Source organism: Oncorhynchus clarkii, chromosome 23 (assembly GCF_045791955.1).
Source record: "Oncorhynchus clarkii lewisi isolate Uvic-CL-2024 chromosome 23, UVic_Ocla_1.0, whole genome shotgun sequence".
Lineage (NCBI taxonomy): Eukaryota > Metazoa > Chordata > Actinopteri > Salmoniformes > Salmonidae > Oncorhynchus > Oncorhynchus clarkii.
The window spans coordinates 14235593-14248080 of NC_092169.1; the positions used below are offsets into that span (position 1 = coordinate 14235593).

The 12488-nt window shown below is 43.9% G+C and overlaps 1 protein-coding gene across 6 annotated transcripts in view; it reads left to right on the forward strand.

The window, feature by feature from the left end:
* LOC139381568 (transcription factor COE3-like) overlaps positions 1 to 12488 on the forward strand; it is a 74859-nt gene that overhangs the window by 48086 nt on the left and 14285 nt on the right. For 4 of the 6 annotated variants that reach the window (XM_071125210.1, XM_071125208.1, XM_071125211.1 and 1 more), the window contains exons 9-10: positions 1622 to 1755; positions 1974 to 2100. In XM_071125210.1, the coding sequence (XP_070981311.1) occupies positions 1622 to 1755; positions 1974 to 2100 (261 nt within the window). The remainder of the gene's footprint in view (positions 1 to 1621; positions 1756 to 1973; positions 2101 to 12488) is intronic. The other 2 variants (XM_071125206.1, XM_071125209.1) reach the window with 1 other exon arrangement.

Consider the following 12488-nt stretch of genomic DNA (forward strand, 5'->3'; position numbering starts at 1 on the left):
TGCTCCCCTCTCTGTCTGTGCATTGAGACATATGCAAATTTTCAGGCAGAAGGGTGGACGGCTTAGGGCCCCTGGTCGCTCCCTCTCTATGGGTCCTTTCTGTGTACCGGAGGGGGACGTTGGGATTTCCAAGGCGGTGTGTGTATGTGTGTAGGGTTATGGCTGCAGCTGCCCCCCAATAACCACCATCACCCCCCCCCCCCCCCCCTCCCCTCTCTCTCTTGCTCTCTCGCTCTCTCGCTCTCTCTCTCTCTCTCTCTCTCTCTCTCTGTCTCTCTCTCTCTCGCTCTCTCTCTCTCTCTCTCTCTCTCTCTCCTGGCCACAAAGTCAATTTGTTTACAGTAATTTTGAAGGGGGAATTATTTGCCGTAATCGGCAGCACTGATGAAGGTCAGCTCCTTTGAGGGGACGCAGCGATCCCACAGAGAGATGGTCTTCTTTCAGATGCTCTGCTTAGCAATTAAGGAAAGCAAATGTCACTCGTCCAGACCTCAGAGATGAAATTCTGTAAGGGCGATTAGCATGAAGTCAACAGCGCCTGTTAAAGTCAGATTTCCCATAGTGTGTGCGTGCGTGTGATTTCCCTTAGTGTGGCGTGTGTGCACATGTGCGTGCATGTGCGCTTTACGGGAAGAAAGCAAACATAACCTGAACAGCCCCAACAGCAAAGCAAACAAAGGGAGATGTCTTGTATGTAATGTTCATTACAATATACTGATATGGTGATTTATTGTATTTACTGAACTGGAGTGATAATAGTAGCACAGCAATGTGCTCATATGAAATACTTACAACTGAAATAGTACAAAATGTTAAAATAACAAGTGTGCGCAGTTTGCATTGTATTCACAAAATATTGATGTTAAAAGGCTACATTTAATATTGATGTTTTATGGTTAGCTGTCATGCTATGCCTGTTGTAAACATGGTGTCAGGGTGAACATCATATTAAGGCAATGTATCAAATGACAGAGAGAGTTTGGCATGAGCTCGCTCAAATTAGATTATAATAACACCCAGCATTCTGATTAATGGCACAGCTATGGAGCAAAAGTCATGGCTGATGAAAAGCATTGTAAGAAACAATGTGAAATGGATTGAATCGATCACAAAAGGCAAAAATGGAGCCTGAATAATTCATGAATTTATTAATGTTGTAAAACGTGAAACTGCATTCTCAACAACATGCCAGAACACAGGGAACAAAGACAGCGGAATGACATGAAACCAACAACACAGCTTTGGCTTGTCATTTTCATTCAACAGCCTTATTCTTGACTCATTTGAGATGTGTTCAACTTTGAAATTCTACTGTACATGCAGGGCTACACCTAATCCATTTTGAGAGTTACATTTGCCCTGACACATAATGTGCTACATCAAATAATTTCCACTCACAAGTCCAGCGCTTAGCCTTTGTGAAGCAAACCATTTGAAGGTTCTGCTTAACTACATCACTCCAAGCTCCTGATTAATGATTTTATTCTTGTGCCTAAAAGGACAAATCCATCATTTTTTCTCTCTCCAGGCTTATTTCCATGATGTGTCTTTCTATTGGGATAAAGACATCAGCTATATAGAAGTGTAGGTACTGAATAGGCTCTTTTCTCTGTGTGTTAAGCAGCCACCCCATGCATCAAGGCCATCAGCCCCAGTGAGGGATGGACTACAGGAGGGGCCACTGTCATCATCATTGGGGACAACTTCTTTGATGGCCTGCAGGTCGTGTTCGGGACCATGCTTGTCTGGAGTGAGGTACAATATGTTGTCTGACGACGATGCAAAAATGTTTTGTCACGCCATTGATTTGATTGAACTTCAGGCTTGAAGTGTTTTACTGTTTTTACAAAACATTTTTTTAAACTGTTTCAAGCCTGTACCATAACAACTATATAGCAATTATGTCCATTAGGTTGCTACGAGACCTTGGTAGCCATGGTCAGACTCAATGGTTCCTGTGCCCTGTCTTCCAGCTCATCACCCCCCACGCCATCCGTGTCCAGACCCCTCCCAGGCACATCCCTGGTGTAGTGGAGGTCACGCTGTCCTATAAGTCCAAGCAGTTCTGCAAAGGGGCTCCTGGGAGATTTGTCTACACCGGTGAGTCAGGCTTAATGCCCGTTTTAGCCTCTCCTCCCTGGGTTTAGTGCCCTGACTAGCCATCCTCTCTGGATGGAACTCAAAGTCTGGTCATATACTTTGAAAATGTATACTTACTTCCTTGCTTCCTTGAAGTATTCGCTGATCTAATACACTTGGATGAACAACAAGGTTTCCCTGACATACATAGCTTTTACCTATTCAGTCATTTTAATCTGTGGCTAGGTTGGAAATAAGGATGCATTGTCTCAGTACTGGAACAGGGCCCCAGTGTCAAGGTAGTAATGATGGATTAACCAGGACCCTGCTCTTTGGGTCTGGAATATTCCATGTGTGAGAAGTGAGAACTGCATAACTTAAGGTGTTTGGTGGAAGGATCTGTATTATTTGTTTATTTTTGGTACTTTTTACCATTTTTTGATATCCAATTGGTAGTTACAGTCTTGTCCCATTGCTGCAACTTCCGTGCTGACTCGGGAGAGGCAAAAGTTGAGAGCCATGCATCCTCTGAAATGCCACCCCACCAAGCCACACTGCTTCTTGACACACTGCTCGCTTATCCCGGAAGCCAGCCTTACCAATGTGTCGGAGGAAACACTGTACAGCTGGCGACTGAAGTCAGCGTGCATGCGCCCGGCCACCACAAGGAGTCGCTAGAGCGCAATGGGACAAGGACATCCCAGCCGACCAAACCCTCCCCTAACCCAGACGACGCTGGGCCAATTGTGCACTGCCTCATAGGTCTCCCGGTTGCGGCCGGCTGTGACACAGCCCGGGATCGAACAGAGATCTGTAGTGACGCCTCTAGCACTGCAGTGCCTTAAACCGCTGCTCCACTCGGGAGGGCCCTGGTGGAAGGATTTCTAGAAGTGCAACTTGATCTCACCCTGAACTGCAATTAGAAAGTGATGCTGCCTAGCTTTGTTAAATTCAATTTGTCAGGATAATTCACTCTGACAATTGTATTTTTTACTCACTTGTCAGATATGCATCTGCTAATTTGCAGATTTCTTATATATAGTACATGACAAAAAGTATGTGGATACCTGCTTGTCGAACATCTCATTCCAAAATCATGGGCACCAATATGGAGTTGGTCCCCCCCTTTGCTGCTATAACATCCTCCACGCTTTTGGGAAGGCTTTCCACATTGCTGCAGACATTACTCCTATTCAGCCACAGGAGCATTAGTCGGAGAATTAGGTCGGGCACTGATATTGTGCGATTAGGCCTGGCTCGCATTTGACATTCCAATTCATCTCAAAGGTGTTTGATGGGGTTGAGATCAGGGCTCTGTGCCGGCCAGTCAAGTTCTTCCACACCGATCTCGAGAAATAATTTATGTATGGGCCTCGCTCTATGCACGGGGGCGTTGTCATGCTGAAACAGGAAATGGCCTTCCCCAAACTGTTGCCACAAAGTTGGAAGCACAGAATTGTTTAACATGTCATGCTGTAGCATTAAGATTGCCCTTCACTTGAACTAAGGGGCCTAGCCCGAACCATGAAAAACAGCCCTGGACCATTATTCCTCCTCCACCAAACTTTACAGTGGGCACTATGCATTTGGGCAGGTAGCGTTCTCCTGGCATCTGCCAAACCCAGATTTGACCGTTGGACTGCCAGATGGTGAGAACACGTTTCCACTACTCCGGAGTCCAATGCCGGTGAGCTTCACAACACTCCAGCCAACGCTTGGCATTGTGCGTGGTGATGTTAGGCTTGTGTGCGGCTGGAATTTTCTTTCTTCCATGAAGCTCCTGACGAATAGTTCTGCTTCCAGAAGCAGTTTGGAACTCAGTAGTGGGTGCCGCAACCGAGGACAGACAATTTTTTATGCGCTACGTGCTTCAGGTCCTGTTCTGTGAGCTTGTGTGGCCTACCACTTCACGGCTGAGCAGTTGTTGCTCTTAGATGTTTCCACTTCACAATAACAGCCCTTACAGTTGACCGGGGCAGCTCTAGTAGGGCAGAAATTTGACCAACTGACTTGTTGTAATAGTGGCATCCTATGACGGTATGACGGTGCCACGTTTAAAGTGACTGAGCTCTTCAGTAAGGCCATACTACTGTCATTGTTTGTCTATGGAGATTAGCATGGCTGTGTACTCAATGTTATATACCTGTCAGCAGTGGGTGTGTGGCTGAAATAGCCAAATCTGCTAATTTGAAGGGGTGTCCACATACTTTTGTATATATAATTTATATTGTCATTTGATTGAAACCTGAACTAGACTGAACTTGACTGAACTAGAGAGAATTTTAAGCATGCAGAGTTCAGGGTATTTGTGAGTGTGTGTAAGTGTCTTGTGTGACAGTGTCACACCATAAGTAAAGGTGGATTATCTTGGCTAAGAGGGAAGTGGTGGTATTATCTGTCATCATTGGTGAGAAGGCGGAGGTCATGGGGTTCAAGGCCTGTCTGACCTGGAAGCCTCATTCAGTTCTAAATCTGATGGTTAGAATGAGAAGGACGCGTCAAACCACTCTCACTCCCCTCTCACCCTACCTCAGCCCCCCAACACAGACCTGGCCTTGAGCACACAGCGGAACCACAAAAAAAAGTTGAGAGGTGGGGGTGAAGGGTGGGTTGGACCCCTTAACCCCCCCCCCCCCTAGACCGCTTCCATTCCGGGGCAGCTGTTTCTCATCAACCCCCCCCCCCCCCCCCCCCCCCCCCCAACCATGTAGTCTGGCACTCCTGTGTTAACCTCCCTACCAGCAGAGCAGAGGCCAACAAGGCACCGGGATAATGAAACAAGAGTGCAGTGTGCTGAGTGTGTGAGTGTATGTGTGCATATGTGTGTGTTTGTGTGTGTGAAGCCTGGGAAGGTGTATAAGTTAAGACTTTAATGGCTTCTATAGCACCCTGGTGAAAGTGCCAGGTCCCTTAAGAACGGACCCCATTAGCCACACAGGATAAGCGGATTGGGATGATTACCATCAGGTTTTACTGGGGGAACATGTCCCCTTTCTGGATCTATGCTGATTTTCTTCCTTCTTCCTTCCCTGGTTCCTGCTCTGTTCCAGTTAGTAGAAAGATACAATTACCCTGAGAGGCAATGGCAGTACAATTGATTAGTTTGGTGAATTAAAAGAGAGAGCCACCAATCAGACAAGTCTAGCTCCTCAGACTACTGCTATTCCCAGAGTGGATCACCCTGATGGTACCAGGGTTGACATGTGAGGGAATGAAACTGTTAGCGAGCTCCGGGCACTTAACAGCTGAAGTAACAGGGACTGCATATGTACAGTAATTGCTAGTTGATAGAAGGACATTACCTTTCTGACAGTTAAGTACAACATGAACGGGCAACAAAAAGAGGACACGTAGTAACATAATTGCTTCATCTAAAGGGTACAGAATGTGCTCGTGTCATTTCGGTGTTCGGGCAACATGTGCATTTCAAAGGTTCATTTATCAAAGCTGTGATTCAAGAGTGACTTTGCGGCGTGCCGTTGAGAGAAGAGCTTTTAGACCTTTTCATGTACTCTTCTCGCCCGACCGGCCCTAATTATGAAGATTTAACTCGCTCAATTTAAGAAATTATCACAAATTACCTAGAGTCAACATGGAGTAGACTGCAGTCAATTCTAATGGCAGAGGGTGGGGTTTGTTGGGTTAGTATTCTGGACCACCTCCAAAACTAATAATTCACTCAGAGGATGTGAGTACCACGTAGTGTATGTCAATAATCCTGCATGCATCGAGTATGTTCAATCATGGAAACACCCGCTACGGAGACACATAATGGTACAAAACATCAGAGGATGCTTTATTAAGCTATGTAGCTAGCAATGTATTTATCACTGTGGCCATGATTTTATTATCAGTAATACAGCAATTTCTTCATAATCCACATGCAGCTGTTTTTTATCTCAATATCATTTAATTTCTGGATAACAATTAAGTACCTTACTGTGATTGTTTTAAATTAAAATGGTCAAAAATAAATAAAAATAGCTTCTTAGTGAAGAGTAATTTCTCAAGCAAGAATTTTGCTTGGACTGTCTGAGTGGTCTGAGCGGGGAGGGGAAAACTGAAAATGTGATTTTATTGGCAGAGAGGTTTGGAACTCTCTTTCTTATTGGTCTATTAACTAATCACCTCACCAGGCAGGCCAAAACTACATCCCACCAAAACAGGCTGAAATGTCAGGTGGTCTTTTCAAACTGCTCTTACACTAAAAGGGCATTATCATAATTTTCCCAATTTCACAGTATTATTCCAACCTCATAGTGTGGAAATACATATAAAACACAGAGACATCAAATGTTTGATTGCAATGGGCCTTTAGTGTATCAAAGTTTACAGCATTGCTCTACTTTAGGGTAGGGACATGGTGTATTATTGTCTCATGGAGGTGGTTTGTCCTGTAACTGATCAATGTATTGGTTATCCATTGGTCAGGGTGACCAGAGGATCAAACTGTCAGCAAGGTTGTAGAAAATCAAAGGGAGACAGGTCCAGCTGTCCTTAGGTCAATACTTCACACTTTATTAAGCACTGCATAAAGGATCTGTGTGTTTTCTTAAAGGGCTTTTATAAAGGGTCCTCTTGGTGACTTCAGTTTAGTAAATCTATATGATTGCTTTTTTACTTTAACGTTACAGTAGATGACAATGGATGGCAAAAGAGTAAACTATCAGTAAAAACTATCAGTAACTTTGAAACTCTAATTGCATCCGTTTCTATCTTGACTTGATTTCTATGACAGTTACCCTCCCAGGACCCATATGGAGACCCTGAGTGATATGAAGTGCTAGCACTGCTGCTAACACACTCAGCTACTATTTATCCTAATCAGTGACATCCCTATACCCGGGATTGTGTTCAAATGAACCCCTACCTCGCCCCAGAAATCGCACATTTACCGGGACCCCATTTGTCATGGGTAAATTGAGGGTCACTACACTTCGCCTGTATCCTCTAGTGGGGATCCGGGACATGCATCATAATGTTAGGAGAGAATGACTGGCAAAGAGTAGCTGTCATACATTTGTCAGTGGGAAGGGAACATTATTTGCTAATTTCCCAAGCTGGGAAGTGACAGGGTGCTTCATCTTCAGACCTTTGGTGACCAGCTTGGTTTCTGGGCTATTAGTACAAGTCAAGTGTTTTATTTTTTTTCCTCCCTATAAGGCTGACTGTAACGAGAACCATTTATCCGACCTCACAGAGGGCTGCTATTTAACACACTGGGTCTGGGTGAAGGATTTTGGATGATGCTGCTGATGATGCCCCATACAGTGAGCGTCTCTTGCCAGATTTGGGTTGAGGCTAGACATCCTTGGAGGCTGATGAATCACAACGTTTTCTTGTCAAGGTGACAGTATCGAATCCACTGCACCAGAATCAGACAACATGGGTATAAGGTAGTCATTCATCAACATAAGGACAAAGGGGTCATGGGGGATTTACTCAATACTGTTAGAGACCAAGAAATGTCAGTCTGGTAGGGGATGGAAACGGAAGGTGTTAGTACTGTATATATTCTGCAAGTAGTAATGCTATCCTATACCACTTGCAAAACTCACGATTATGAACATTTATTTTGAGGGTTAATATTTACTGTGAGGATCATCAAGATCCTATGCATTGTAAATGTAATGCTGTGCATATTGATGTGTACCTTGACTGAACACTTTATCCTCACTCAGCTGGGCAGAGATACAAAGAGATCTTCAAATCTCAAATGAAACCCTTTGCCCCACTGCAAGCAGAAATTCTTGGCTCTTGACAACAACAAAAAAATGCAGTTCAGTACAAATGGACTCCTTTATCAAAGAACATCAGTCCAGGCCTTGTGCTGTTCAGTCTGTGTATCGGGCCTAACCCTACAGCTCCCCTCCGCCCTTCAGCCGAGACGCTCTTTGAAGTTCCGGATTTGGCGCAGATCAGATACAGAGCTTCCTCACGATTTCCTCCCCTGCAGGGCAGGGTTTGGTAGCAGCTAGTCAGGGATGGGGTGTGGCCTAGACACACTATAAGATACGCTGTAATCAAGACATTCACAGAGGAATGTAAACAGATCTGTTTAAGAGGGTCTTTCAATGGGATCTCTTTTAGTGTAAGGGCGTAGTGCACCGTAATATAAATGTTCTATGAATAGCGACCTATAGCTCACGTCCCTGTACCTGTCTCCCAGTCTGTCTTTCTCATTACATGCCTGGTATTCAGCTCTAGCTCCTCCGGAGTGACTGAGACACTTGTCACCTACTTAGACAGGCTCAGGCAGAAAGCCTTTGTGAGCGTGTGCAGATAGCGTCAAGGATTGAGGAGGAAGGTCCTTTCGTCCAATTAGAGGGTTGACGTGACACACACTCTACCACTCCCCACTGTCAAGCAGTTTGTCAGGTAGACTTTGAGGAGTGCACAATGACATTATATATTTCACATAGTGGAATAATTAAGAGACCTGGGAAATCCAGCTATGGAAAATTGATTGAAATAAGTGACAGCTTTTTAGCCATTGCACAGTATCAGTACAGGGGTGTTTCTCTATAAGAATGAAAGGACTATACATTTATTTGGATTTAATTGTATTTAATTGGCACCACTTGATGTTCAACTGTATTATTACGTGTGTTTGGTAATGGTACGCCATAAGGGTAGTCCCCACTAAGGCACAGTATTAGTCTGTGCAGCAAAGAAGATAGATGGGAAGGAAGGAGGCTCTTGATAGATGAGGATCTCTCCTCCCTCCCCTCCGTGCCCCATTTTCACTATGTTCCACACCCAACGGCCTTTAAAAGAACTCCCATCCCCCTATTCCCCATCCCCTTTCTCCCCCCAGCCCTACCTCCACCGCCTGTGATTGAAATTCATCGGCAAGTTTATTGAGAAATGAATGAGAGAGGCTGCATGGTATTGACTTTGAGAGGAAAACACAACTCATCTTGAATGAGGGGGAAAATGCGGCCGTAATTTAGCTGTCATCGATTGGGCCCCGTCCATGTATTGATCTTCATTTTACAATATGAATTTGCGCCTGCAATCAGCTGTGAGGTGAGGCCATTTGATTTCAGTTGGACGGTAATGTGTGAAAGTCCCCCTCTACATCCTTAGAGGAGTGGGACACTCACTTTTAGATGTCATTGAAGGGAAGAGAAGAGGTGTTTTCACCCATTTCCAATATAGAGATAAAGGGAATTTCGAAAGTATGATAATTGGGAACTGATACAGTACATCCCTTCCATTTAACCTGTGTTAATTACATTTGATCTTTTGCAGAAGCTATATCTGGTGGAATTGTAACTTGTTTTTTCCCCGTTGTCTGTATCGGATCAAAGTTCATGAAATTTCAATGAACATTGATTTCTCTCTATTGATTAATCTTAACTACAGATCTTTTGAAGTTTGAATTTTCTGATCAACCTGAGACTGGAGATGGAATCACTCAGCGATAGCTTGGATTGGATGGAGAGAACATGGTCAGTGGTAAATGCACTGCTTTGGTTTGCGTGGGTTTGCCGTGAGTTACGATTGGTTGGTTTGGTCTGATGGTGGGTTCTGCCTGCATGCTTCTTTTAGATCTGTCTCCACAGCGGACATCGATATTGCTGAACATCATGACCTCTATATGTCTCCCAGAGTGCGTTCATGTTGTCCCTGCAGCTTCATGTTGTCACCTGTTTCCATTCATCCATTTACTTTCAATAACCCCTGAGTGACACTGGCCTTTTTCCCTCCCTGTTTGACGCTGTTGACGTCAGTGAGAGGATGTCATTTCCTGTGGTGATAACGATACTATGTGTGACCCATATCGGTGCTGCATTTTTAAGATGATCTCAGGTGCCCATGAGGCTTGAGTTGGACACTCTCACAAGTTCAAAATCACTGACACTTGAATGAACTTCACCCCGTTCTGCTTATCTGCTCCCCTTCCAACTCCCTCTCCACCTCAGTATAATTTGTGTTAGGGGAAAGAAAAAAATGCTCAATGGTGTAGGAGGAGTGGAGATAAGCTCCAAGCAGTTAAGTATAATTAGCGAAAGTAATAGCTGGCAAATGGCAACAAGGCTAGTTTTTATCTCCTGCTTGTTTTTATCTCCTGGAAAGATAGATTTATCATAATAACCAATAATGGCTGGCAGGAATGCTAGCACTCTGTGCACGCTTCCATTCAAGCCTTCAGACTTAAGAAGGAACCATTTCCCTTCACTTTACTGCTTTGCTCAAACATTTCCCTCTGCTACTGCCTGTTACTGCAGGCAAATACAGTACATGACTTCAGTACACTGCCACATACTGAGAGCATGCAGGCATATTGTCATGTAAGCATTTTCATCTGCCAACGACCGCCATGTTACATTGTTCCTCTAGAGCGGTTACTCATGTCCTATTTCTAGAGGACATGGAGAAGGAGTAGTAGACCGTGATCTGACGCCTGCTCGGCAGTCCACTCTGCATTTTAAGCAAAGACACTGGGCTTGGAGCCTTCTGGAGTGAATGTGTTAGGAGCATGAATGGATGTGTACATCCCAGGGAGAGGAATTCCATTGAAATCCTGCCGCAGATTGTGTGTGTGTGTGTGTGTGTGTGTGTGGTGCTTGAAATGAGAATTTATATGGCCACAGCTGCACACCAAGTCTAGGCATTTCATTTTTTTGTTGTTCTGAAATATGACCGTTCACTCAGTAGAGTGAGGAAATGACTGAGATATTCATAAAGTTTCCACTCATCTTGCATTCAAAGAATGAACTCTGCTGGTATTTAAAAACATTTTTTATCATGTGCATCCTATTCAAAAAGCGAAGGTAATGCTGCTCTTTCAGCTGTCAGCCATACATCAAATAAAACTGTGAAATGATTGACATTATTCTATTTGATTTATGTTGTCACATTCTAAACGTTTTATTATAAATTCCAAACAATCATAAGGGATGAGGAAATTATTAAGTTGGAGTATTTGAACTAAACAAGTCAAGTGATTCAAGATGAATTACTTGTTCAGAAGAACAGAGGAGAAAATGTTATTTGTCTATATCATTCACTCTTTATTCCTGGTGAAGTATACCAATTCAATCATATTCAATTACTGAAATAAAGTTTCCAAACAGTTTGATTCCAATGAATGAACTCTGCTGTGCATCTCTTTTTTTAATCATGTTGAAAGCTAAAGTGACCGTAATTTTGCTCCTTCAGCTGTCAAATTAAAAATGATTAGCATTACTTTGTTTCATTATGTGGATTACATGATAAACATTTTGTTCTAAACAATTTACAAAACAATTATAGCTTCTCATAAGTGAGGAGAAAAATGTTATGTTTAAGTAATTGAGCTGAGAAAGTGAAGTGTTTCAAGCTGAACTTCAAGTAGTTTAGAAGAGAAAATGCTGTTAGTCTATCATTCACTCTTTCTCCTCTCACTTTCTTTATTCTCTCTTTTTATTCCTGGCGAAATATTCAAATGCAGCCCCTGCCTTACCTCGCTGTGTCTCTTTCTCTCTAATTATCAATGAGGTCAGTAAGCAAAATGGGTAAGAAGCCAGAAGATCAATACAAATTATCCCTGAGCAAACCAGTGCTGACAGTTTGAATTGCAGCATATGTTTACCCAAAATCAGGCAATTTATCTTCATATCAGCCGAGTAATGCAGCAGGGGTGAGAGGTCAGACAATCTCTCCACCTCATAATTACCCGCCTCTAAAACAGGAAAGTGGTATTGATTGGCCGCGGGCCGGGAAGCGGGCGTGACTGGAACGTGCCAGTGCCTTCCCCCTCCCCAGCCAGACTCCCCACCCAGAACAGGATTTATGGGATGTGTGTGGAGGGTTTCATGTTTCCCCACTGTGGCTGAGAACCTTCACGGGGGGCCAGCTCCCCTTCCTACACTCCTCCCGCCCTTCTCTCCTCCTTAGCTACCTCTCACAACAGTGCACTGCGCTGGTAAAATATGGAGATGAAGCTCATGTTGGCATTTATGTTGACAGTCCAAGGGCATCGTAGAGTTCAGAGCTACAATATGAAAGGGTTAGAACAAGGTGGCGGGGAGAGATGAGGAAGTGAAGGTAGGATATAACGTTTGGAGGTGTTTGAGGGAGTATAGTGACAAATGTATGAGTGGTGTATAGTAACACTGTCCTCAAGTTTGATTGTTAAGCAAGGGGTGAGAGGTCAGACAATCTCTCCACCTCATAATTACCCGCCTCTACAGTTGTGTCCAGTTGTCCTTTGGGTGGTGGATATTTTTTTTTTTATACACACAGGTCAACTGTTGAGCGTTAAAACCCCAGCAGCGCTGCAGTTCTTGACACAAACCGATGCGCCTGGCACCTACAACCATACCCCGGTTCAAAGGCACTTAAATCTTTTGTCTTGCCCATTCACCCTCTCAATGGCACACGTACACGATCCATGTCTCAATTGTCTCAAGGCTTAAGAA